Source organism: Ursus americanus, chromosome 11, assembly GCF_024610735.1.
Source record: "Ursus americanus isolate L20-20 chromosome 11, mUrsAme1.1.p, whole genome shotgun sequence".
Taxonomy (NCBI): Eukaryota; Metazoa; Chordata; class Mammalia; order Carnivora; family Ursidae; genus Ursus; species Ursus americanus.
The window spans coordinates 43823312-43851124 of record NC_142137.1 but is presented as its reverse complement, the minus strand read 5'-3'; the positions used below and the strand labels follow the sequence as shown (position 1 = coordinate 43851124).

The 27813-nt window shown below is 40.1% G+C and overlaps 1 protein-coding gene across 7 annotated transcripts in view; it reads right to left on the bottom strand.

The window, feature by feature from the left end:
- L3MBTL3 (L3MBTL histone methyl-lysine binding protein 3) overlaps positions 1-27813 on the bottom strand; it is a 111523-nt gene that overhangs the window by 72652 nt on the left and 11058 nt on the right. For 5 of the 7 annotated variants that reach the window (XM_045805568.2, XM_045805571.2, XM_045805570.2 and 2 more), the window contains exons 3-10: positions 15526-15642; positions 8919-9030; positions 8482-8556; positions 6920-7079; positions 5693-5825; positions 3762-3846; positions 2127-2218; positions 63-167 (exon numbers count right to left, since the gene is read on the bottom strand). In XM_045805568.2, coding sequence (XP_045661524.1) covers positions 63-167; positions 2127-2218; positions 3762-3846; positions 5693-5825; positions 6920-7079; positions 8482-8556; positions 8919-9030; positions 15526-15627 — 864 coding nt within the window. In that variant the 5' untranslated portion in view covers positions 15628-15642. Of the gene's footprint in view, positions 1-62; positions 168-2126; positions 2219-3761; positions 3847-5692; positions 5826-6919; positions 7080-8481; positions 8557-8918; positions 9031-15525; positions 15643-17388; positions 17538-27813 lie in introns of all 7 variants that reach the window. The other 2 variants (XM_045805573.2, XM_045805574.2) reach the window with 2 other exon arrangements.

The window sequence follows — 27813 nt, the reverse complement described above, 5'->3', positions numbered from 1 at the left end:
CCATTTATTAAAACCCCCCAGTCACCATTTTATTGCAAAAATAAAGACAAGGCAAGGCTTACCTCAGCCACAGTGAGGACACAGTACACAGACTGATGCTCAGGGTCCACACCTTCTAATTTCATGCCAACTTTAAACCCATTTTTGTTATATGGAAAGGACTGATACTAAAATGCAAAATGACAGCAGTTTTAGTATTTTATCCCAAAAGCCTAATTAAAATGTGAATAATTGCCATTCTTAAATAAAGACTAACCAAATAGATAAATAATTCCTAAAAATCCAAAAGAAAAGGACCACCAAATAATCCAGTGGGAAATGAACAAAGACTATTAACAGGTCACAGAAAAGGAAATGTTTCACATATTTGAAAAGATGTTCCACCTCACCCATGAGAGTTATACAAAGTAAAATTACAGTAAAACATATTTCCCCTAATCAGGTTCGTCAAGATCGGAAAGTCCGGTAACACAGTGTGGGCAAGGCTCTGGGGGAACAGGCACATAGATCCATCACTAGCAGGGATCTAACCTGGCACAACCTCGAGCCCCGTCCCAGCATCTACACAAACAGGACATTGTGTTTGTCTCAGTACTTCTAATTCTAAGAAATTATCCAACAGAGATGTCCACAGTATGTGCAGAATGACAGGTGTACAAGGTCATTCACCAAAACACGTATATGTGGGTGTCATATGTGTGTCACACATTAACACAGATGTGTCAACCCACAGGGAGCAGCTTAACTTATGGAACAGACAGAAGATGTCATATTATGAATTAGTATGAAAGAATGATGAAAGGAATCATGAACTGAGATGGAATCCTTTCCAAACTAAGTTAAAAAAAAAAAGTCAAGTCTAAAACAGTGTGTGTGACATGTTACCATTTGGCTGAAGATGGGGAGGACGGGATCTGTGTATATTTACTGCTTATCTGCACATACGATTTTCTAGGAGGAACTGGTAACAGTCATCACTCATTACTGGGAGAGGCAAATCTGGGACCTGGAGGACAGGGCTCTGAGGGACCTACTTCACATTCTTCTAGTACTTTTACAGTGTGAATTACATGATGGTTTTACTGATTCAAGTCATTAGCTGTATTTAAGCTTTTTTTTTAATGTAAAAAAGCCTATTCTACAAAGAATCAAAGTTACAGAAAATAATTATACAGAACAAATTCTTAGGTAACTACAATTATGTTTAAATTAAATATTCTTAATGTAGATGTAATCATCAGAACATTTACTATTCATCATCTTTTAAAAACTGCCTACGGGAATGCATCTGTAACAAGGTATCAATGGAGGCTTTATTACACACCATGATGAAATAAAATTAAATAATTTAAAACAAGGTTCAGCTGACAACACTCTATGGGCCAAATCCAGCCCACAACCTGTTTTTATAAATAATGCTTTACAAGAATATAGCCATAGCCCTTCCTTTATATATTGCCTATGGCTGCTTTCACTACAACCACAGAACTGAGTTGCTGCCACTGAGACCAGATGCCCCACAAAGTCTAAAATATGTAGCATCTGCCCTTTTACAGAAAAAGCTTCCTGACCCCAGGTTTAGCTCAAGGCTGGCAGCTCCCACTCAGAACCACACTTAGTATCTGTACTTCTGCGTTTAAGTCACGACAAAATGGTTTTATTACAGTTAATATAATACAATACCCTGCTTTTGGATTTTTGTTGTGATATTATATAAACCTCAGTAACTCATGTTTGCTTCTCCCACTGCCGTAATGCTGACGTGAAATGTCACGCCAGGTTTCCTTTATCTACGAGATTTCCGGCAGTAGTAGAGGCATCTGTCTCAAAACTACTGAGTGAAAGCCCGGTAAATGTCGAGAGAAAAGGGCATGTGTGTCTCGCCATGTGCCCGTGCACGTGGCGCTGGGGGCGGTCAGCATATATTAATGTTAGCTGCCTTTGCACATACCCCTCCACATAAATATGCTCACGAAAAACAGTACGTTTGAGAAATTATCCTGTCACATTTCCTAAAGAAACAATGGAGACATCAATGCTAATTCCAGATCAGAATTCCAGACCCTCTGCCCTTGTAGACAATCTTTATAGACAATGCAGACAATGCTTTCTAGAAGGGCCCGTACCTCCTTGAAGAGCTTCGCAGGCACTGCCACAGCTTTTTCCTCCTCCAGGTAGGATGCCCAGCACCAGGCTTTCTTTCCTTTAGGAGGCAAACCTGAAAAGCAAGTGAGATCAATAGGCTAGGGTTCCCAAATCTAAGAAGTCAGACATGTATCTTGTGAAGTCTCACTTCCGGAACAACTACTATGCCAGGCTCTTCTTTTACTCCCATGGCTGGCATTTCCCAGTCTCCTTCTGGTCCCTCTTCCAAAGAAGCAAAAGCTAAGGCGTAAACTGTGGTGTACGACCAGTCATGATGGTAGAAGAAAGCAGCAGAAAAATTTAGAATAAATGAAGGAGACAACACAGGAAACCAAGACAGAACCATATCACGGAACAAGGAGATCAAAAAATGGCATCAAGAAGCTGAGGACTAAGAAGAAGCCAGTGCATGGAGTGCTGAGGGAATGGCTGCTAACTTGGGAGGGGAAGGGGTCGTCAGTTCAGCAAGGGCCAGATTTTGAGCTGCAAAAGAATCTCTAAGTGATAAAGACACGCAGCCAGCCAATATCAATTTTATTTTGGATTAATGTAACAAATAATAGAAATGAAAGGAAGAAGATAATAGCTTGACGGGTATCAAAATTGGGGGAAAGGTATTTGGGGGATGAGATTTGAGCAGGCTAAGATGGAACCCATGAAAAGAAAAAAAAAATTCTGAATACCTAAGGGGGAAAAATAAATGACTGAAGGAACGAGGTCCCAGAAGAGCCAGGGCCCTGAAGGTAGAAAAGTGGAAGGGAGAGAAAGGTTAAAACATTTGTGAGGCAGAGAGCAGAGTGAGACATTTACGCCCTCTCATCTCGGCGATGTAAAACAGAAGGTCATCTCCCCCAAGAATATAAGAGTTAAGCTGTGTGCCTGAGGCAGGCAGAAATAGCTGAGGCTGTCTTTGCGGAACTGAGAGAGGAACGAGCAAGGAATGTGTTCACGCAGTGAGGAGGCGCTCTGGCTTCCCGGCCCCGGTTTGCAGGGACAACAGGAACGGCCAGGTCGGTGGTGGGGCTGCCCTCCGTGGAGAGACCCAACATGAAGGGCTGGCGGGCAGATGGGACAGGTCAAAAAGGCGAGACAAAACCTACTGAAGGACATGGAGGCCTCTGTGGAAATGACCTCAGGGTCATGACGAACAAAGAGGTAAGGCCATCCAGTCAAGTATAAAAGGAAAGGGTCTGAGGACTGGATTCGTCAGAAAAATAAAGTGTTGCCTGAGGAGCGATGACAGAACCAAAAAAGGTTCCCCATCAGGAGGTTGTGGTCTGAGAGGAAACGTTAAAAACTTAAAATCTTAGGAAGTGAACAAGAACAAAGGTTTTAGTCAATGTGCAGAAGTAGAAAAAAACCTACTTGATGGAAAAATATAGGAAGATGTTTTCATGTTTGCATGGACACTACTCAAAAGTTACTAATTTCCATTTTTTTCCTTATGTACTTCTTCGAAACCCTGATTTTTATTGACAAAATTTAATCAAAGAAAAACACAAAATAATACCTTCACTACCCTAGTGTACATGACAATTAAGACTAAAATGTCTACCTGTGTGAAATACTTACCATTTCATAAAGCCACAAGTAAAACCTTTCTTTCATCAACTTACCCTGCTTCAATACAGCCGAATCACCTCGTCTTTTCCTTCGGGCTCTCTGCGAACCCCTCAGGATTCTTCCATCTTGTTTGTTCTCCTACAGCAAGAAAGGAAAATTATGATTTTAAAAGCTCATGAAACTGGCACCAACGAAAAGTTAGAGAGCTGTCAGAAAGCATTATTATTTTTTGTACTTTTCTTCAATTTCACTTCGTAACTTTTAAAGGAAGAAAGAATATAGGTCATTTGAGAACTGTGTTGCTTTTGGCCTGAGGTCATTACAAAATAAGAACGTTTCCAAGAATCACACTCTGCAACAGCACAGACACCGCTCCCGCCTTCTTGGAGTACTTCCTTCTTATAGCTCCTTGACCACTGTGTTCGGGTTTTCCTCACACCCCACTGGCCTGTCTCTCTCAGTCCCTTTGCTGGTATCTCCTCCAACCCACTTCCTTTTTCTTCTCTACTGAACGCCTCTCCCTGGGTTTTAAATATCATCTGTCTGTCAAATCTCCCCAGTCCGTTGCCCCGACCTCCTCCCTGACTCCACACTCACGTATCCGAGCGCCCACCTGGGATCTCCACTTGGATACCTAGTGAGCATCTCAAACTCAGACGCCAAAGGACTCTAGATTCTGTGCTCCAGTCTGGTCTTCCCATCCTCAATAAATAGTGTCATTATCCAGTCAATTGTTCAAGCCAAAACCTGAGTTATCCCTGATGCTTCTCTCTCCCTCACACGCCCTGATGACCCTGCCTCCGACATCTACCCTAAATCCAGTGACTTCTATCCTCCGTAGCCTTCTTACCAAGTCCACTGCAATAAACTGTGGGTTTCCCTGATTTCATTCTTGCTCTCACACGCCAACACCAGAGCTATCGCTTTAAAAAATAAATCACCGTATTCCCTTGCCGTCAACCTTCCAGCGGCTTCCCATCTCACACACGAGAGAACGAAACCCTGCCTGTCTGGTTTCCCAGGAAGCCTTACATGGCCTGGACCTCTTCAGCTTCATCTTAGTCTACCCTCCCTTAACCTGTAAGGCTCAACTAGATTGTCTTTATTTCCTCCAACAAAACATGTCACACAGGTTCTTAGGGACTCTTCCCTAGCCATTCCATTGCCCAGGGGGCTCCCCAGTCCCACTTTTACAAAGCTGGCTCCCTCTTAGTACCTAGATCACACTGCTCGTGCCACCTCCTCCGGGAAGCCTCCCTGACAACCCAGCTTAAAGGAGTCGGCCAATCCTGGTGCCCTTCTGTATTCTCACATAGCACTTATCACAGGCTGCCATGTCTCCTGTTCATTAGATGTCCCCTTAAAGAATGTGATGTCCCTGAGAAGAGAGCTCCTGTTCTCCTGCTGCCACACATCCCTGTGTTCCCAGCTCCTAGCAGAGAGACAAGCAAATAACTGGTGGCTCAACACTGATCTGAAGGGAAAGGCTTCAAGACCTCAAAGCTCTCTTTTCAGACAGGACCATTAATACAGACGTTAGGGGTAAGATATTTATGTTTTAATTAGCATGTTCTGAATTAGTTTCCCCTAAATACACCTGACATTTATCTGCCATTTTCTACCTACTCACATAGTTTTATGAGATCTGTCTGCAATTTACCAAAATGGGATTGACATTTTTGCTATCGAGAGGGATTGACGACTCATTTGCAAAATTGAAGATTTTGCTGTGGCCTCTCTCTCCAGTAATAAATTTCAGCACATCCTACTTCTTCAGCCTAAGGGAGGCGTACTATTATTTATTATTCTCATTTTGAAAGGTGGACAGTGACACCCAGAAGAGGGTAGGGAGGTAACGTGCTGATGGTAACACAGACAGTCATGCCTCCAGCACTGGAAGTCGGGCAACCCCACCTCTGACCGGGGAGCTACTCTCTTAAGAAGCACCCCCATGCTCCTTCGTGGGTGCACAGGAGATACTGACCATCTCGTCATCTCTCTCTTCTCCATCCTCCTTGGAGTCGGTTTTCAGAGATAACTTCGGTTTCTTCTTCCGACTACACTTAGGATCTTCTTCCTCATTGTCTTCTCCTACATCCCTTTCTTCCTTCTGATCTCTGTTGTGTTTATAAACCCAAAATAGTGACAGGAAACAATACCTATCAAACATCTACATGTTGATTATCATGCGACTTAAAAAAAAAATCATCCTCCAAAGGAAAAACAGTAACCACCAGGAGGAGCGTGTAGGCATCAGAGTATCACAGCTAAGGAACACTCGAAACCACTGTCATGTATAACAGCTCACGGTAGAAAAAGGAAATTAGCTTCTATATTAATTTTAAAAGGGGATCAGCGCTGTATGTGTAACAGGCTCTAACAAGTTTAAAATGATTTGTCTTTCACATCTGTCATCCACACTAATAAAAGAATCAATTATTTAGAGATGTTTTAGCCTTCAGGGCAATTTTAAGGCAAAGATCTAGCATTTATTAAGAATGACAAGTGCAACTGAAAAAAGGCCAAGTGTAACTTTGTAAAATAAAAGTTGGCCAAAAAAACAGAAAATTCTCAGGCCTGTGCTGGTGAAAATATATGGGAAACACCATGAAAATACAAGGGTCAAGTCACTTCTTTGTATGAGAAAATACACCATGGTGATTAGCTGAACTTGTCAGACTGTCCCCACTTGGCCAGGTCACACAGCGGTGTCAGCCACAGTGGACACCTCTGTCTCCTACTCCTCAGTCTGCCCTGAGGTCTGCGGCTAGGCAACTCATTACACAACTCTCTACGGCCATCTTCACTCAGCTGCTTCCCAATTTGTGGTGGCTTTGTTTCACTGGGGGAGTTTTAGCGGAGTTACCAAAGAACCCCCCAAATATAAACAAAACTGCTTTTCCATACACATCAGTATCATCAAAATGTATGTAGCCCAGAGAAATTCAAATACTCTCAGCCAGGGAGCACACAATGTAATCAAAAGGCTAAAGAGGCCGAGGTTGTGCTTGCAGATAAGACTTAAGCGTACAACTCAGATCAGACATGATGGAAATAATGGGGTCAGGGCCCACATGTCTCTAAAGGAAAACTCTCTGGGAGAAAAAAGGGCATGAGTGGGTGACAGGTGTCAGAGAACCTCTGTATTCCCAAGCACCATGACCTTGGACTCTAAAACCCATTTTATAGATGAAACAGGGCAAAAACCTACTTGTCTTTGATATGCCGGGCACAATTCTGGCTGCAATAGTTTCCTCCAGAGAGACACTCATCTACATTGCCATACTGACAACAGTTCTCACAGAATTGAAGCCCTTCTACTTTCACTGGATCCTTCAACCTGAAAGGCATCCCAGTCTTCTCTGAAAAGACTAGAAGACGAAAAGGAGAAAAAAAACCAAGAACTAATCTTAGGATCATGACCGAAAGCATTCCAAAATACATTGAAACTTTTTCTTCTAATAATTTTGTTAGCGACACAATAAAAGAAGAATGTTTGTTGAATGAATGAATGACCAATCTCTAGGGCTTGGGAGGGAGAAGAGAATGGAGTTGGCAGCAACCATTCAAATCATTTACACAACAAAAAATATTCTGCAGAAAAGACAAAAGCTTATCCAAGGCTTTTTCTACAGAGTTCAAAGTAAAATAAAGAAAATTTCATTGCTAAATTCAGAAGATGAAACTGTCAACCTACAGAATCCTATTTTCTAGATGTATCTTTGACACAATTTAAAAAGGGTTATCTATGTTATTTACCTTTTGACGAGTGGCTTCGTTCTACTAAATTGGCTAAATCACCACCTATTTGACTTTTAATGTAAAAGATCTAAGTCATAATGATCCAAATCATTTAGGAACTCATGCTCCCTTTTGCCTGAATTTGTTAGGCTAATCATTCATTCAGCAAACATCTATTAGGCACCAATTTACACTAGACACTGATAATGATAGTACAGACCTTGCCCAAGAGAGCTCACAGTCTAGAAGAAAAGACAGGCAAGAAAACCAATATTTATAATAAAATGTGATACATGCAATTAAGGCATGAACAAGTTCCAGAAGTAGTACAGAGGAAGAAGTGATTCACTCGGCCTGGGGTGAGGTCAGGGAAGGACTGTCTGATATAAAAGCCTCAACTGGGTTTCGAAGGCCAAGAGGAATTTGCCAACTGGACAAAGAGAGAAATGGCATCCCAGAAGAAAGAGCATGAGCAAAGGCAAGGGAGCACGAGACCACGTGATATATTGGGAGAATTACATGGAATTCAGTGCTGCGGGCACTACCAGGACACCGTGTACAGACAGAACAGAACAGAGAGCAAAGAGACACAGCAAGCAGGTGGGTGCGTGCCACCCAGATCCTTGTATGTTCGGCTACAGAGACAATAAGAAATCAGCGAAGTGTCAGATCAGCGATCTACAAAAGTTCCTCTGACTTCAAGGTGTGGGATCAATTAGGTGAAATCAGAAGCAGAGTGATTCTCTAGGTGAGAGCTGATAAGGGCCTACATTAAGGCAGTGGCAGTGATCATTAGTAGAAAAAGCCAGATCTGAGGTGTATTTAGGAAATAAAAACCAAGAGACTGTGTAACAGGCCACGGGACTGGGGGAAAACAAATTCAGGATGACTCCTAGATTTCTTGCTTGTCCACTGGGTGGATGGTGCTACCACCAACTGAAATAAGGGTTACAGAAGAAAGAGCAGGTTTGGGGGAAGGGGAGAAAGAAATAGAAAATGAATCGCATTTCAGACATGTGGAGTTTGAGGTACCTGTGGGACATCCAGGTGGAGATGTCCAGTAGGCAGGTGGAAATACGGGCCTGGAGCTCGGGGGAGAGGTCGGGGCTGGAGATATAGATTTAGGAGTCATCAGCATATAGGTGTTAGTTACAACCATCGGAGTAGATGAGAAAAAGTGGCAGGCTTTTGGCTAAATCACCTGGGTAGGCTATTACAACACTGGATTTACTGGATAATTTCCAATTAACCTGGTGCTATTACAGATCTGGCATTAGGAAAGAAGACAGTTTATAGTTATTTTAAAATATTAAAGTTGGTTCCATATGAGTTTTGTTATAGAAATTTACCTAAGAACATATGACATGAAAATCACCCAAGATTTTCAAAGCTCCAGCCTATTATAAAACCTAGATATTCTTCTTTAAAAACTTTCAAAAGAAAGGGCCCTGCAGACGACCCATTCTTACCTTCTTGAGCAGTTGGTACCATCCAGGTTGTGGTAGCGGTTGCTTTCTTCACGTTTTCCATCTCACTCTCATCTGTGATAACTTCCAGGGCACCAAACTCGTTCACCCGAAACTAGGGACAACATGGTAGAAAGAGGCACCATGTACGAAAGCACTCAAAACGGTCATCATTTCATGGCTGACACATATAGTCTTCAAGCAAATTAATTATGCTTTAAAAGTTCATTTCAGCACATATATACAGATGAGCCCTCTACTAATATTAAGTCCTTTGCATTTTACTAATTTGGGGATTTGGAGAAGGGAAAAAAGAACGAAGCAGCAAGGTACTTCTTCCAGTACGGTAACCAACGAACCCTACACTGTGCTGGTAGAACTGACTGCTGCTCACTTCATGTGCTCTACCATTTCAAAGACCAGGTTTTGCTAGGACTTCTTTTCTTATTTCATATTACTATTTACTTAGTAATCAAATGAGTAAAAGAAGAATTACTGTTTTCCCAGGAATCAACTTGTCTCACCCAAGTTCACCTAGGCCAAGAGAAAGAAATCTCTCTTCCAGAAATAATGGCCTGCACCCACATCTCCTAATATTTCTGAGATGTACACGAGGAAAGCTGATGTGTGAGCCATGTGAGCCCCAGCTCTACACTTCTTTCTTTCATTGCTTTTTGGAATTCTGCATCCTATTCACCCGGAGTCCTCCAAAACAACTGGTAAAGTCTATGAGATCTGCAGGCCAATGCTATCACTAAAAATTACAGGCATTTTGATTTCATGGACATTTTGGCTCCAAATATTGAAAATGTCCTCTCATCTCATGGCAAGCTTCAAACCAACTATGTTTCTGCAATAGCCTGGTTGTACTGTGCGTGTGTTGAAGGCTTAACCACTATCTATGCGCAGGGACCGCCCCCCCCCACCCCACCGCCCAATCCTCTTTGAAACAACTAGGTTTTCTCTCCTATTCATGAAGTTCTAAGTTTTCCATAGTCCTCTGTTTTTCCATAAAATAAAATGACATCAAGGATCCACTAATGTTGACAGCTGGTGAAAAACTGGAAAGCTCACGATTCAAAAGACTATAAAACTTTTTGCTTCAAGTTTTTAGATCTTTCACAGAAATATGGATGAGCATGCCAATATGTAGTAGTTAAATGTAAGACCTTCCGTTCCCCAATCTAAAACGTCTATTTAGTCAACATGCCAATAGAACGATTCATTGAATCATTCAGACTACAAGTCAGAAAAAGCTGAAGCAAAAATTACTATTCTTTCCACCCGGAATACACGGCACCTTAAAAAATGTTATGCATGTACTCTACAATCATTAAAAGCTTTTTAGACTGACAAAGCTGAAATTGTTAACGAAAGTGAAAATGGTTTCTACTACATATTTCGGATACAGGTTCCCAGCTAACATGTGTTTACTATACCTAGTGTGCTCACCTAAAAATGTCAGTCTAGGAAGTGGCAAAAAGGTAATTGAGAGGAAAAGAGCTAAAAATAACTTTATTTTTGGAAAAAAAAATTTTTTAAATGATCTATTCTGAAAAGGGAATATTTCAAAATAAAGCTGACAGTACCATCTACTGGGCAAGAATAGAAAAAACAAGCCATAATGATTACTAATTAATGATATTAAAGAATAAGACAGAAAATCAATTCTGCATGAAAGTTTAACAGAACAATAGGCATGAACTTTGTCATATCATTCGGTTCAGGTAAGTGATTTTACTTTTATTATATGTTGCTGTTAATTAATAGCTATTTGAAAACGACAAAATGTGAGAAACAGCACTATTTGCATTACACTGAGAGTGTCCTGTGGTTTAAGTTTGCAGATTGCTGCAAAATGGGGGCACCCTGCATTTCCAACACTGAGAAAGAGAACACCAGTGAGTGGAATCTTCAAATAAAAATTCAGAGTTATGACACTTGGAAGCTTTAGGCTCAACTACTCGCAAAGGTCAAAGAGAATATTCCCATAATACAACAATTAATCTCAGTTCTCTTTTCTTTCTAATACTTATTGCCAGTAACTGACCTAAGCCGAAGTACAAAGTAAAGATGTCAGGACACTCAGGGACACAATTAACCCCTGTAAGCCAGGGATCCGTAGCTGGACTTCAGGGGATTGATGAATCCCATGAAATACATGCAAAATTATGTCATGGGCACATACATATTTCTGGGGATCAGGTTCATAAGTTCCATCATATTCTCAAAGGCATCCTATAACCCTGAAAAAGTAAAGAACATCTACCCTAACCAAAGTTACTTTATCTCAAAAATTAACCTCCAAGTGTTTTCAAAGTACCCTATCATATGCAAAAAGACATAGGGATTAATTTTTTTTTTTTTTCTGGCTTCTCAATGTTGATTTACTGTCTTTCACATTGTTACTATTGTAGAAAACGCTGGACAACATAGCCTGTTTGGTGCTGCCAGCATTACTGGAATTCCAGAAAGACTGACACATTCCCTAACATTTTTCCCCCCAATAAAACACTCAGGTTCTGAAATGGGTAATACTTTTATGAATGGTTTTAGAGCCATGGAAACTTGAAATAATCCCTCTTATTTCTTTTTTCAACGTTATTAGTTCTTTTAACCGAGACATCTAAAAAGCAGCATAAAAATTTATTGAGGGGCTGCATTCCATAATCAAGAACATCAAAATTATAAACTTTACAAAAGAAATTTAGTAAGCACGTCAAACACATCAGCTGACGTTGTAATCTGTTCTGTTAGCGGATACATCTAGGTCAGTCAGAAAACAACCATGCCTGAAATATATAAGGGGCTGCAAAGGTTTGCTTGTTTGGCTTGGCTTGAGCTACCTTCAATTGACTCAATTCTCTTCTTTATTTTAGCTTGTAGAGGCAAAGGATCCTCTGCCGATTTTTGCCTGTCTTTAATAACAGATCATTAAAGGATGCTGCTGGGATTACTATTTTTATTACTTTCCATGCTGAAAATGTGAGTTCTACTTACCAATCTGTTTTAAGAGCAAAGATTTTGGTAACTACACGCTTCTGAACATTAATCACAAGGCAAAACTGCACACTAAGAGCACAGTGAATTTTCCAGTTGGGTTTCGGCATTGCTGCTGCAGGGTCTGACTCTCAGTTAAGTGGCAACTATTCTTCCTAGATAAGATGCTATCGCTCTCAGGAGTGTATCTGCATTTTACTAAAGGATTCCACATGGCTAAATCCTCATGACCCAGAGGGATAATTCTCTGTGGATAAATTTCAGACATCAATTAGAAGTTCAGAGAGAGAAATTGCTTAGGGACAGGGAGCCCTGCCATGCACCTTCCCACTACCACATCATGCCTGCCTGTTTGTATGGCTGGCCCTGAGAAATTAATCTACAAATACTAATTTGCCACTTTACAGAATAATTAGGCAATGGTGCCGTTTCCAAAGCTCGTTTAAGCAAAAATGTCTTGTGGATGACTACAATATTTCCATGACGGCCAGTGGACACTTGCCATTCTCCCCTAACACTATGCTTTCTTAGGCTAGGCCTTCCTCTGAATGCCCTTCTCTCTCTTGCCTGCTATCCCTGCCCACAGAAGTCTTCACACAGATGTCGGCCTATTTTCAGACACCTGACGACCATGTGACGACTACTTCCCAAGGCCTTCCTGACCCTCCAGCTAAAATAATACCACCTCTAAACTGCTCTAACATTTTCCCTATATCTTTTTTGTTATGAAAACATCTCCTCTCTTTAGACTGTAGTATAGTAGTGTTAAGAGAATCTGATTTCGATATCAGAAAAGCCCAGCTTTAGACCCAGTTCTGCCAATATCTTGACCTTGAGCAAATGCTTTAACCACTCTTGGCCTCTGTTTTCCCATCTGTAAACTGACAACAGTGATAGGAACTACCTCAAAAGAATTAAATGAAAGGATTAAATAAAAAGATGCAAAGTGCTCATGAGAGAGTAAGCTCTCTATTCTTCCCACTGCTGCGCCCAAAGGAAAAGTTTTTGCACTCTGTTTTATATAAAGGTTGGTTAGTCCAGGATGAAGAGGGGCAAGGGGATTCCAGCAACAGGAACCGGTATAAACAGACCAAGGTTTGAAGCCTTCAACTAGCTAGTTGGGCTGGAAAGGAAACAAGATGGCACAGAAGAGTGAGATGAGATGCAGCTGGACGAAAGCAGGGGCCAGATCACCACAAACTTCTGTGATAAACTTTGCCATGAAAGACAGGAAACTGCTAAAGGATTTTAAGCAGAAGAGTGACATAATTTGATTGGCCAGCAACGTTTTACAGAGAAACGTTCTTTCAAAATGGCAATAAACTGAAGCATATAAAAACCTGTTCCCATGATAAGAAACTGACTTCTGTGTATTAGCTGATTGCAGGGGCTGCACTGACCTGAGCTGGCTGTCTAAGGAGAGCACCTTGTTTATGAGGAAATCTGCGTGCCTATATACCCATTAAGAAACAGAAGCTTCAGTAATGTAAGACAGACAAGGCACAATGTCAGAGAGTAAATCTCATGTTCTATTCAAAGTTCTTTTTAATATCTTATTTTTGTGAAAAATCAATTTCTCAATCAGGTCTCTTAAGCAATTCAGATATTAATATCAGGAGCAAGTGACTTAGAAATCCTAAGTAACATATTCAACAGGCTTGTCCTTGAATCTCTTCAGATAAAAATGGTTATAAAGTAGAAAAAAAATTTAATTATTTTTTTTTTTAGAAGTGGGGTTTCAAACTGTCTACAGTACATATAGTGAATTGGATACATGGCAATTACCCAGGTAATTAGATGAGCCTAAAAGTCAAATAAAATAAACCAGATTATAATACCCACTAAGTGGCTTAATTACCTTATTACCTTAATAAAAGTAATAGGTTAATTCCTAAAATCCATTGCTTAGAAAACCTTCAGGCAATTTAAATTTCTTAGGGATGGAAACTTCTCAGGGATAGAAAGTTTAAAATCTAACTGAACAAAAGTTATAAATTTCATCATCCACCTGACACCAAAATAACACAATTGAGAAGGGACAAAAATGTACATGGAAAATACAAGAATAAAGCAATAATAATAATTTTAAAAAAAGGCAGCTTACATAATATATCGCAAAGCCAGGAAAGATACAATTTGTTAAGTGTTTTCCACATGTTATTTTTTTCAATCCTTATAACCACCTTGTGACATAAATCCTATTTCCTCATTTTATAGATAAAGATTCTGAAACTTAGGGAATTTAAATAACTTGACAAAGCTCATGCAGCTACTAAGAAGCTGACATTATGAGCATCTGGAACAGTTTTTCTTTCTCACAAATTTCAGCACTCGATTCCCATCATATCTAATGCAGATGAACATTTGGAGAATGTTAGAGCAGATAAAATCCTTAGTATTCATTTAATTCCTTATTTCACCAAAGAGGAAACCTTGCTCAAAGAGACTTACTGACTTGTTCAAGGTCATACAGAACTAAAACTAAAAACCGTATCTCCTTTCCAGATTTCACTGAAGTCTAAACTCAGATAGATTGATACGATGGCACACTGCACTTAATTCAACCTAACCCAACTAAAATCTAAGTATTTTTCCAATGATGGATTGTCCAAATCTCACCCCTGAGGATGAACTAGAATGGGCTTGGCTGAGATACTTGTCAAGTAGCCACTAAAAGGTACTGGATTCCAGGAAGCTACTATTAGGGGGCAGGAATTTCTATTCAAGATAGACCAGAACACTGAGCACTATAGAGGAAAGCCAACTGACAGCCAGTGAGGGTGATCAGGAGTTCAAACACCTGAGTGACCACATACAAACACAAAGTCTAAAAGGCCACAGACAGGTTCAAGGTCCCAGAGATAGGATTAGAGCAAAAACACATTAGAAATGAGAGGTGGGGGTGACTGGCTTCCCCGATGAGCGCTTGCATAACCATGTTTCATAGAACAGCAGAGGTGGTCCTGCAGTGGGTTTAGGGAGGCTTAAGAAAAGGAGTAGGGTGAGCATACAGGAAAGGAGCAGACTGAAGCATCACTCTCTGAAGACTGCTCTCATCTATAGAAAAGCAACCTGGTTTACAGGAAGGACCAGCTTTTGAACAAGTGATTATATAAAAATCCATATTTACAGTATAAATAATTTAAGGGAGGAGAATAGCCCTGTCTATTCAATATTTTAACATTATCCAGTTTCTAAAAGAGAAAACTAGGGCACAGGGAATGTGGTTATTCATTTGAAGTTATAAAGTTCATGACTACAAAACATAGGAAGCTAGGTCTTCTAAGCCTACCATTTCCATATTTATTGTCCATCATGCTAAAGTCAAACCTGGGATGATTCTCTGGAAGCTATAATTCAACTTCTGCAAAATAAGCACATATTGCCAAAATATTCCCGTCCACCACCCCAAGGGACAAAGATTTCTGCCGAGTCGTCAGCATTTCAAATTGTCTTGAAATTTTACTGTAGAGATCTCAGCATCATATGAAACCTAGAGCGTTATGCTTAATGCTTTTAATTCTTGTTTCACATATGTAGTCAAATTTATTTTAATAAACAGACACAGATGCACACACAGAGATAGCTGTCTTTAATAAAGACAGCTTACCTTTAAGTCACTTCCTGGTAATGTGCCTACTCCATCTTTCCAGTCCATAACACTGAATACATCAAACTCTTGACCGCTTGCGCTGGAGGCAGATTCCGTCATGATTTCTTTTTGAACCTGGAAGGGGGAAAAGGGCATATCATTAAATATTCTACATACAAATCAGTTTTTATTTGAGTGGTCATTACCTCGGTTTCCCATAATTACATAATTTCCTTGATTACAAATCCCTTATCCATAGATCTAGAAATAAATGCTTCAAAAATACCATTTTTTCTCGTGCAATTCCTAGTAAATTACAGAAGAAAAAATATTACTAAAATGTATACATTAAAAATTGTCAATTTTTCTATTCTTAAAAAGGAATTGTTTCATAGCATATTCGTTTAAAACAAAAAATCATGATACAAATAAATAGAATTTCTTGCCCACTAAGTGGTTTTTTTGTTGTTGTTGCTTTAAGATATTGAAAAGGTGAGTGGGTACAAGTAAAGGACCGAATTAATATTAGATGTTAATAAACAAAATGAAGCCATTTAGATAATAAAAAAGAACAAGAAAATTCTAGTCCATTAGGACTGTCATCTACACTAAACTTGTCAATTAAGTTTGCTCTATCAATTCAATGAATTCACAGTGTGACCGATTCTTTCAGTAAATTGATTAATTTAATTCAGTTGAGATATCTGTCAATTTGATGCTCTGGAAAATAGGGAAGTGGTCTTAAAATATACAGCAAACACTATAATAAGGCTATGTTAAGATAACCAAGTCAGCTAACTAACTGTGATAATGCTTTTAATTTGCATTTTTTTAAAAACTGCAAAACAGTTTTCCATAATCACATTGTTAGCGGTCACATTGATATTGTTATTCCGAGACTGTTGTCTATGTGGTATGGGATTTAAGAAAGTAAGTAATTATGTTGGTGACATTGATAAGCAATGAAAGATGAATAGAAGTATCAGTATGAATTCATGATGCACTTTAATCTTTAAAAAATATGCATAGTTTCTAGCTTTGCCCACTGACAAAATCTAGAAACAACCACCAACTATCAGTAATGAGCAGCCAAGTGCTCGGACTGTGGTCTCTACACACCACTTCTCTGAGTTCTTCCCAGGGAAGGGGCTGATTTCTGCTCAGCAGCAGATGGGCAAGATGAGTCTGGAACTGGTCAAGAAAAAGCAAGGAAGCTATCAAAGACAACAGAGGTCATAGCAAAAGAACTCAGAAGCCAGCTCGAAGAGGCTCCTGCTGGCCAAACTGCTCCTGCAATGAACTGAAACACATCAAGTAAGTTTAAATCCATGAGTTCATACTGATATTGAAAACAAACAAACCAAGAACACCTCATTGATCACCTCTAAAGACTACAAGGGAACCAATTCATTATCTGGAAAAAGAAACAAGGATTTATCCTGTCTACACTGCATGAGACCCATGCGAACTGTACCTCAGGGTAGCCAAATCATTGGTGAGAGGAAGTTTCAGTTTAGAAAGAGTTCCTGCTAATAAATAAAGAAGGAATGACAGAACTGAAACATTAGCATTTTCAATCCTCGATAAATGAATGGCTTTGGCAATGGCCATCGATGACCACTAAGAATACAAACCTAACACCACCTAGGAAGTTGTCTTGCCAAGAAAAAACAAAACCAAACCTAATCTGATCAAGTCTATTTACAGGAAATACCAGAGACAAAGAGACATGTTAGATCACACCATAAAAATAAAGGGAGTAAAATTCAGACTGTCAGAAACACTTAACAATTCTCAAAGTGTGGTTCACAGACCCCGGGAGGACCTGAGACGCTTGCAAAAGGCCCAACAAGTCAAAACTATTTTCATAAAAATACTAACACATTATTCACTTTCTTCGCGATGTTGACATCTGCACTGATGGTACACAAGCAACATTGGGCAAACAGTCGGGGTGCCCGACGTAGGAGTAGTCGTCGCCTCCTTTACCGCCATGTACTTCCAGGAAATGCCAGTTTCTAGAGATCATCCTTGATGAAGTCAAGAAACAACTTTCATTAAGTCTTGATATTTGAATACACATCTTTCTACTATTCTATGTGATGAAAGGGGAAGCACACATAAAGCGCCTGGGTGTGTCAAAGGACCAAGGAAAAGCACCTGTGTACTGTTTGAGACGCACGAAGAACAAGCTGCTTCTTCCATGGAAGACCATGTATTTAACAAACTATGTTCATTCAGGTTTGGATATCTGGCAAATATTTTGTCAAAAATAAATGAAGTGAGCCTGTCAACATCAAGGGAAACACTGACGGCATTTGTTACTGAAGACACGATTTCAGCATTCAAGGGAAAACCATGATTTTGGAAAACGCGTATCTACCACCATGAGCTTCTTGACAGCTTCCCAACAGCTAAATATTCTTCTAAGGAAATGCGTGATGATATTCGTGAATAGGATTTTTCAAATATTTTATATTTGACATGTCAACATTTGGGAGATTTGCATAACTCAGTGAAGCAGTATTTTCCAAATAACCATGCTTGATGTCACAAAATTATGCGTGGAAAGGATCCATTCAAGTGCATGACAGACCAATGGATTTTAATGTAACATAGTACGAAAAGTTCAACATCGGGCTTTCAAATTGCCCACTACTACAACTTACCTTTAAGAAACTACCACTTGTCAACTTTTGGTGTAGTATCACAGAAGAATGTCCACCATCAAATGAAAAAGCTTAAAATACTCCTCCCCCTTTCCAAACCCACATCTGTGTGAAGCAGATTTTCTTCATACACTTCAACCAAAACAACATATTACAACAGATTAAATGCAGAAGCTGATATGAAAATCCAGCTATCCTCTACTAAGCCAGACATTAAAGAGATTTTCAAAAATGTAAAACAGTGCCACTTCTCTCATGTTTCCATTATGGAAACTATGATTATGTTTCACTAAAACTGTGCAGACATATATTAATGTAATGGGTTTGCTACTGTTATTTTAAGTAAGTAGTTTAAATTATCTATTTTAATTCTGAATACAGGAAATATTAATAGATATAACCCATACAAACAATAGCTCTTTGGGGTTTTCAATCATTCTTAAGAGTGTCAGAGAGACTTGAGAGCCACAGCTGTAGAGGATAAAAACTTGGCTTTCTGCCACACAGACACATACACACGCACAAGGCCAGGAGTAAAACAAATACATGGAAGAGGAAATCTGAAATTTAGATTAAGAGATTTAAGAGACATATTAATAAATCACAATATCATAGTTCATAGCTCTTGTTCGGACACTGATTTAAACTATTTCTTAAAGACGATGATGAAGATTAGACAGGAAGGGAAGCATGAATGCCCCCCAGCTATTTGATGATGTACAAAAATGCTGATTTTTCTGGAGGGATGATGATGGCATATACTTTCAAAAGGGGACTTCATCCTTGTCAACTGAAATTGACAGATGGAATGATTAAGTTAGGAATTTGCTATCAATTAGTCAAGAGGGTGAAGTGGTGAAATGAACAGGCAACATGCTGGTAATTCTCAAGAAGCCTGAAGGGTCCACAGCAGTTTATTGTACTGTATCTTAGGTTTAGAAGTGCTTGAAAAATTCTATAATAGAAATATATTTTAAGTGCAGTCTCTTTAGATACATAATACACATTTATTGTTAAATAGTCAATAGAAAAAAACCTGTGTTTCTTTGAATTATAGCTAGCTTTTGTTGAAGTTTATTAGATGCCTCCATACTCTTTCTTCCTTTGTCCCTTTTAAATGAGAAAATGTCAAACATTACATATTAAGTCTATTTCTGATTTCAAAATTCATACAGTCTGAATCTGAAGAAGTACCAGATTTCACTATCATTAGGACTTAACTCTTAAAACAGGAACTAAGATGTGAAGGCCTGAGGAAGATGAATCTAAGAAACAGTGAGGATGTTAAGTGAATTAGGACTTGTGCTTAAGTTCTCTCCAACTCCTACCTCACTGAATAGAGATCAGCAACAAAATCAACTTCCCTATTAAGCCTGGTAGGAGTGGCAACTTTTTCTTGATAGGCAGTAGAGTGACAGCATAATTTTCCCCCTGGTGGATAAACTGGGTAAAACCTGAGTGATCCATGGAAAATAAAAGTTTTACTGTTCTTTCTCTAATTACAATAGCATTTATTCACCAAGTACTCAGTGTCAGACATAATACGAATACTTTTTAATTTATTAATTCAATCTCACCTTCTTCTAGAAAAGGACTCAAAGCAGCAATTTACATACATCTTTTCATTTATTTCTTTCTCACAAAAAGTTGGGTTCTAAAATCCCTCCAGTCTACACTGAAGATGAGTTGCAGACTTCAGTAATTCACCCAAAACCATATCTGGTGGCATAGCCAAGATCTGAAACCAGGTCAGTCTGATTTCAACCCTGGGCTTTTTTCTCAACCATTGTCTTGTCTTGTCGCACCTCTAAGAATCTGGCTAAACTTACTTTTTCCCTAACTTACTCCTTAGACATGACAAATCCAGAAACCAATTTACTAGGGTGGAAGTTCTTGATTTATGTATATCAGTGCAATGTGCATCCTTTTAATAAAATACCACCAAATATATGCTTATTAACAAAGTGTCATTAAGACACATTTACAACAGAAATAGAATTCTAGTCTTAAAAACTTAAAAAAACATAAATGCGTAAAATTCACAACAGCAAAATCCTGTCTGTGACTAGGAGAAGGAATAGAAAGCAGGGGAAATCTAAAAGTTAGCACTGAACATGGGGCCGCCTGGGTGGCGTAGTCGTTAAGCGTCTGCCTTCGGCTCAGGGCGTGATCCCAGCATTCTGGGATCGAGCCCCACATCAGGCTCCTCCGCTATGAGCCTGCTTCTTCCTCTCCCACTCCCCCTGCTTGTGTTCCCTCTCTCGCCGTCTGTCTCTCTCTGTCACATAAATAAAATCTTAAAAAATAAAAAAAATAAAAGTTAGCACTGAATAAAACCTGCAATAAATGCTCACGACACATTTTTGGAAATCCTTAGAATTTGCTTTTTTCCACAAAACACTGGTAATGTTTTACAGTGTACTCTATCTATAAGCACAGACCTAAAATTTATTAAAAATTTTCTGTTCATTGTTTCACTTTAAGGTGTGTGAATATTTTGTATAATATAATGATAGGATAAAAATATTTACCATGCTGTCTTTCCCACTATCTGATTTTGAAGCCAAATGGCTACTCGCACTATCACAAGAAGTCTGAATGGCTAAGACATTTTCTATCATCTCTTCATCAGACAACAGCCGACAACCAATATTATTTTAACAGAAGCTGCCTCTTCGTGACACCCTAAGTCTTCCTCCCTTGTTTTCATTCTCCAGAAGTGTCCGCACTTGCATACATACAAAGAAAGTCCTTTCACTTCAATCAGTTGGGGTCCTAAGAATGAAGCTTTTTTTTTTTTTTTTTTAAGAACTTAGAGATGCTTTGTTTTACTTTTTCTTTAATTATCACCTGGCACTATTCCACAGTCCCATGTGTATCCTATATTGCACGGACCACAAAAAGCAGGGAGGTAATAGAGTCATTCACAATGCAAGTTGCAAATGGCACTTCTCATTCTGCAGAACATCTCATCCCCAATCTCTTGTTAATGATCTGAGATTTCCTAAGGAAATTTCCTAAGGATGGGTCCTCTGTGCTCAGCCAAGATCCTCTATTTTCCTCTTAACCTCTTCTAAATCCTAACAGTCTCCAGCCACTGCTGATGTCAAAAGGGACCACTGTGGGGTTCACACACCCAGCAAATACACCACTGCAGCTTTGATCTTTTGATTCCCACTAGCTTTCCTATCATAACTGGAAATGGCTAAAATCAAGGGTTCTGATGTCCAGTGTGTGTCTACCGAGGCTCACTGTTAGGAGCTGGTGACTTTACTGAAGGCAAAGACCATTACTGTCCGTGTTAGACTCCCAAAGTCCTTCTTTGGTGAAGCAGTTCACTCTAGCTTTTACTCATTTTTATTACAATCTTCTTGCCCTAAGCCTCCAACAAAAGGGCTGGAAGACAGGTTAAATGACATGCAACACTGTCCTCAGAATTACCTTCTGTGTCTCTCTCTTCACCATTCTTTGCCTCCAAACCAAAGCTTTGCAACTTGCCTTTCCCTTGGGACATTATATCTAATGGATGAATTTGCTCAGTTTCTTACATGAATAAATCCCTGGAAGCCTCAACCTCATATACCACTAGTTTTCAAGAAACAGCAGGCAATGAGAAGATTAGTTAATATCTTATATTCAAAAATCCTGTGTTATGAGAATATGGGGAAGCAGGCCCTCTCGTGCATTGATGGTGGCATTAGAAATGAAAACAACCTCTCTGGAGATCAATTTCCAAGGACATATCCTCCAACTCAGCAGTTCTACCCATAGAAATTTATTCTATTAATACTCACACATAGGTAAAAAGAAAAAAATGTAAAATGTTATTCACTGACTACAGGTCTGTTCATAAGGTCAAAAACTTGGAAATAGGGGCGCCTGGATGGCACACTGGTTGAGCGTCTGCCTTCAACTCAGGGCGTGATCCCGGCGTTATGGGATCGAGCCCCACATCGGGCTCCTCCGCTATGAGCCTGCTTCTTCCTCTCCCACTCCCCCTGCTTGTGTTCCCTCTCTCGCTGGCTGTCTCTATCTCTGTCTAATAAATAAATAAAATCTTAAAAAAAAAAAAACTTGGAAATAATCCAAAAGTCCATCAATTAAGGACAACTGCGGTACATCCATACGGCATTTAATGCCATTATAAAAAACAATGAGGAAGCTCTTTACATTCTGATACAGAAAGAGCTCCAACACAGTACCAATACTCTTAATTTTATGCCAGGTATAAAAACTGTGTGCTACCACTTCTATAAAACAAAAGGCTGTGTGTATTACTTATATAGGCATACATTCTTTCTGCAAGGATTCATCAGAAACTGCTAACACTGGCTGCCTCCAGAAAGGGGAAACAGTTTGCTGAAACAGAGCCATGGGAGGGAATCTGCCTTCTGGACATTCCTTTATACCTGTTGACTGTTCAATTTTTTTTTTTTTCCAAGAAAAAAAAAATAATGAAAAATATGTTTGAAAATCCTTTTTCATGTCAATTTAGAATTGTCCATGTAACAAAAGGCAGGTCTTCCCATGAAAATATTTAGTTCGTGATTGCTGCCAACAATGGAAGCTACAGCATAGAAGTCCCTAAGGGAAGTCAACTTCCCCAAAGCTCTTGGGTACTTTAAAATAGTAGGTATTTAACTCTATATGCAAATGCATCAGCTCCACAGATGGATGAGAAGAGGAAGGGTAGGGTTCACTTCTCCACAACTCAGGTATCAGAAATACGTAGTAGATCGCTGGCATTCACAGACTATTTACGGCTTCTACCGTTCCTGGGAGGCATCTGAAGTTCCCATGACATTCAGTAATTTGTTACCTTGCAGAGACATGACTCTGAATGAGACATGCCGTGAAGCTGAGGGGCAAGGGCAAGGTGCCTGGATACTCAGAGCGCTTAGTCTTAAAGTCTATGGCCACCGTAAAGAAAGAGATAAAACATTGTTTCTTGTTAAGAAATGAAACAAACAAAATTAACTGCTAGTTGATTCTAGTGTTGATGACAGAATGAGGGGAATATGGAAATGTGTATGAAAGCGCTAGGCCCTCAGCACAAAATAGAAGTTCAGATAAATTAAAGACTGAAATGTCAATGCAATGATGACTCAGACACATTGTGTGAACAAAACCACCAAATGCTCCAAAAGGAAGTAAGTAGAAAAGATGTGTGTATTTGTTTCAATAAGTGCTCCAGACAGTACAAAAACTGCTCATCATGCAAGATAAGTAGTTAAGGTCTAGAGAGATCATTTACATTTTTCAGTTATACTTTAGTAATCTGAAGGAAGGAATTGTGTGTTACAATGATTTTTTTTTTTCACGTTGAGAACTGGCGATTGCCTTGGGATATATCCTTCACAAATGTCAAGAATCTACCGTTATCTTATTTTGACTAGAGATAAGCAGAGTTTGTGTGTCCTTCATAATCCCCCCTTCATACAATCCCTTCGTTCATATCTGCCACCCAGAGGATAAAACAAGTGGTGGCTGGAGGGAGGGCCATGGCCTCCCCCAGTGCGGAGCTCCTACAGGGGGGTCAGCGTGAAGAACCCACCTAGCGCTGAGATGAAGACAAGAGTCCCCTGGGAGGTAAGCCACCCACTCCAGGATGCTCAAAATCAAGTGAAAGAATGGGCACTGCCTATAAACCAAAAGTCTGGATCTGCAGATAAAGTGAGAAATAAAGATTATTAAGAAAGGGAGTTAACTGTAGCCGGGCCATTCCTGCTCAAACCATGGTTTTAAAATAGTGTATTTAGGGGCACCTGGGTGGCACAGCAGTTAAGCGTCTGCTTTCAGCTCAGGGTGTGATCCCGGCATTGTAGGATTGATCCCTGCATCAGGCTCCTCCGCTGTGAGCCTACTTCTTCCTCTCCCACTCCCCCAGCTTGTGTTTCCTCTCTCGCTGGCTGTCTCTATCTCTGTCGAATAAATAAATAAAAAAATCTTTAAAAAATAAAAAAATAAAATAAAATAGTATATTTAAAAGAATGGCTAGTTAATGTTCACTATAAGAACAGTTAAATAGTTTTAATACTCTTACAGTTGCTTTTTTGGAGTTACATTTTATAGCTTTAGAGTTAACAGGTGCGTTCTTCAAAAATAAGGTACGGAGAGGATATGGCTAGGAGCTGGGAGTAGTTATAAAATGGGGATGAACATCACCTCAAAAGCAGAATCGGATTAAAATTCTGTCACTCAGATGACGGAACTGAGATATCAGCACCTGGTTTTAATCAGTTTGGGTTAAAAGGACCACCTATTTTTTGTAAAGAGTCAGGAATGCTAACCCTAAAATCATCATCACAAACCAAACAAAAATGCCAGCTATGCAGAAGATAGACAGCAAGGAGATACAGAGCAGCATGTATCACTGGGGAAAGCCAATCTCCACCTTGCGAATCCAATGCCTTGTTGCTATGCTGCCCACTTTAATACCATCAACTGAAGCTTTTCTGTTTACTTTGTAGAAATCCTCAGTCGCTAACCGAATGCGCTCTCTGGCACACTGTGACCTACAAAAAGTCCTAATGTCGTTATTCAGTAACATCACCTAAAAAGCCTCTCTTCACTGCTAACCACCTTCTTAATGTGGCTTATAAAACTGCTCTGAGCCTCCCTATCCCCAGCCACCCTGCTCCTGGTCATCCTGTCACAGGCACAAATTAAATATTTCATGGATCATCCTCAAAACCTGCCCCGAGCTCACCAGTTCCCCCTTCTGTCCCTCGCCCTTTCCTCAACCACTTCCCTCCCTTCCTCCTCTTCATTTCATTTTGCAAAATCTGACAACTGCCTATTCAGTAACCTCAGACCAGTTACTCTCTGGAAGTCTCAATTCCCCACCTACAAGGTGTGGCTGTGGCATATGGAACCTTTCTTCATTGGGCAATGGTGACGATTCCATGAGGTAATCAGATGAAACCTTCGCCTAGTGCCTATCACATAGCAAGCAGTCAACAAAACATTAGCTTTTTATTATAATTATCTGGTTTAACAATTATTCGAGTTCACAAAAGCTGCTCAAGTAACCTTAAAAAAATTAGACAGTGACTTGTTTCTCTCATTTAATTGTATTTCTGTATTATCTCTTATGGCAGGCCACCTGTTCAAAATCTAAATACCACAAGACTCAAGATCACTCCATAAAAGCAGGTATTTTATTGCTAATAGTATGTCATATTTACATAGCTCCAGAAAATACTACTAGTTCTTTTTTATACCTCTTAATCCTCTTCACCTATTCTGCTCTTGCTCCCTCTCTCCTCCCCTTTGGCAATTAGCAGTTTGTTCTCTATACTTGAGAGTCTGTTTTTTTATTTGTTCATTTGGTTTGTTTTTTAGATTCCACATACAAGTGAAATCATGTGGTTTCTGTCTTTCACTATCTGACTTGTTTCACTTAGCCTAATACCCTCCAGGCCCATCCATGTTGTTGCTGATGGCAAGATCTCATTCTTTCTTATGGCTGAGTAATATTCCATTGCGTGTGTGTGTGTGTGTGTGTGTGTGTGTGTGTGTGTCTCACATCTTTATCCATTCATCTATGGGTAGACACTTGGGCTGTTTCCATAGTTTGGCTATTATAAGTAACGCCACAATAAACACAGGGGTGCACACATCTTTTCAAATTAATATATTTTTTTCTTTAAGTAAATACCTGGTAGTGGAATTACTGGATCATACAGCATTTCTATTTTTTAATTTTTTTGAGGAACTGCCATACTATTTTCCATGGTGGCAGCACCAAATTGCATTCCCGCCAACAGCGCACAAGGGTTGCCTTTACTCTATGTGCTCGCCAACACTTGTGATTTCTTGTCTTTTTTAAACTACCCATTCTGACTGGTATGCGCTGCTATCTCACCATGGTTTTGATTTGCATTTCCTGGATGGTTAGTGATGTCAAGCATCTTTCATTTGTCTGTTGGCCATGTGCAGATCTGCTTTGGAAAAATGTCTATTCAAGTCTTCTGCCCATCTTTTAATTGGATTTTTTTTTTTTTTTTGGTGTTGTGTTGTCTAAGTTCTTTATATACTTTGGATATTAACCCCTTTTTGGATATATCATTTGTAAATATCTCCTTCTGTTCAGTAGGATGTCTTTCTGTTTTGTTAATGGTTTCCTTTTCTGTGTAAAAGCTTTTTATCTGGTGTAGTCCCAACAGTTTACTTTTGCTTTTGTTTCCCTTGACCATTACCTTTCTTGATAGGACAATACCTCCAAAGTGATGGAGAAGGATTTGCCGCCCCGGGAGGGAGAGGGGCCCGAAGGCCAGGCTCTCTCTGCCTCCATGCTGGTCTGACTACACACTGCAGGCCAGGCTAAGGCTCTGAAACGAAACTAGATGAAAGGCCAGGGCAACATTTCCCAGTCTGTTCCGGAAAACACAACCTTCAGGAGACCATTGAATCATGGCCTGGGAGACAAAGTTTTTTTGTTGAAAGAGACGTGGAATACCCTGGGGGTCCTTCAGGATACGCACAGCGCACATCGGCAGCAGGGCGGCGACCTGTGAAGTGCTGGCCAAGCCAAGGCTTCCCACGGTCACCTAGCCTTGTGACTCTATTATCACAGAGCATCGAATTCCGTGGAGCTCACCAACCCCCCAGCCCCTACCCCCAGCCTTTGGGAAAATGCTGAGCTACGGAAAATAAATTCAGGAAATGACATGAAAGTGGGTAGCATTTTACAGGAATAAAATGTATTCACCTTCACGTCAGATTCAACTATAAATGCTACCTTCAGACCTAGTTCCCAGCCTGCATTCCGGTGTTGAGATTCATGGTATCTAAGACTGGAGAATGCCCTCCGGACCCGTAGCCCTTGAAGTCCAGGCTGGAGAGAGTGATCCTGAGAAAGATACGGCCTCTGACTCCTCAGGCCTGTCTACGGTGTTCTGCCTGACTCTCTGATGGCCTACACGACCTCAGAGAGGTACACAGCCTGTAAGGGGAGAACTCACACCCTCACAAACACAAGGCTCCAAAGGGGTGACCGGCCAGAGGCAGAAAGCCTAATATACATGAAGGGGGTACAGACATACCGGAGCAGAGGGGTCTCCTCCACGCGTTGTCATTTTAAAGGATCTCACTAACAGCAGCCTATTTGACCCTCACGACGACCTCTTCAGACTGATTATATTTTACAGGCAAGAAAATTGAGGTCATCCAGCCAAGAAACAAACTTTCATCTCCCAAGACAGTGGCCCTCAGACTATACCACAGGGCCCAGCATGTTGTATTTTCGCCAACACAGAAGCCAATCTAGTGTGATGGTGACAGGCACAGGCTCCGGGGCTAGAGCACCTGGGTTTGGGTCCGAGCCTCGTAATTTCCAAACTGCTGCATAATCCTGGGCAGGGTACCTAACCTCTCTTGAGCCTTAGGCTCCTTCATCAATAAAATGGAATGGGAATATCTACTTTACAGAGCTGTAAAAAACTTGTTTTTCAAATGACGCATGCTAAGAGTGTTTTGCACATGGTAGACCCGCCGTACATGGAGCTGCAGCTATTTCGAAGAAAACAAATCAAACTGCTCTCCAGTGTCCACATTCCCTGCAGGCGCCAGTTTGCCCACTATCTGAAGCACACCAGGGCAGGGGAGTGATAACTGCAAAGGCCAAGACCTCTGA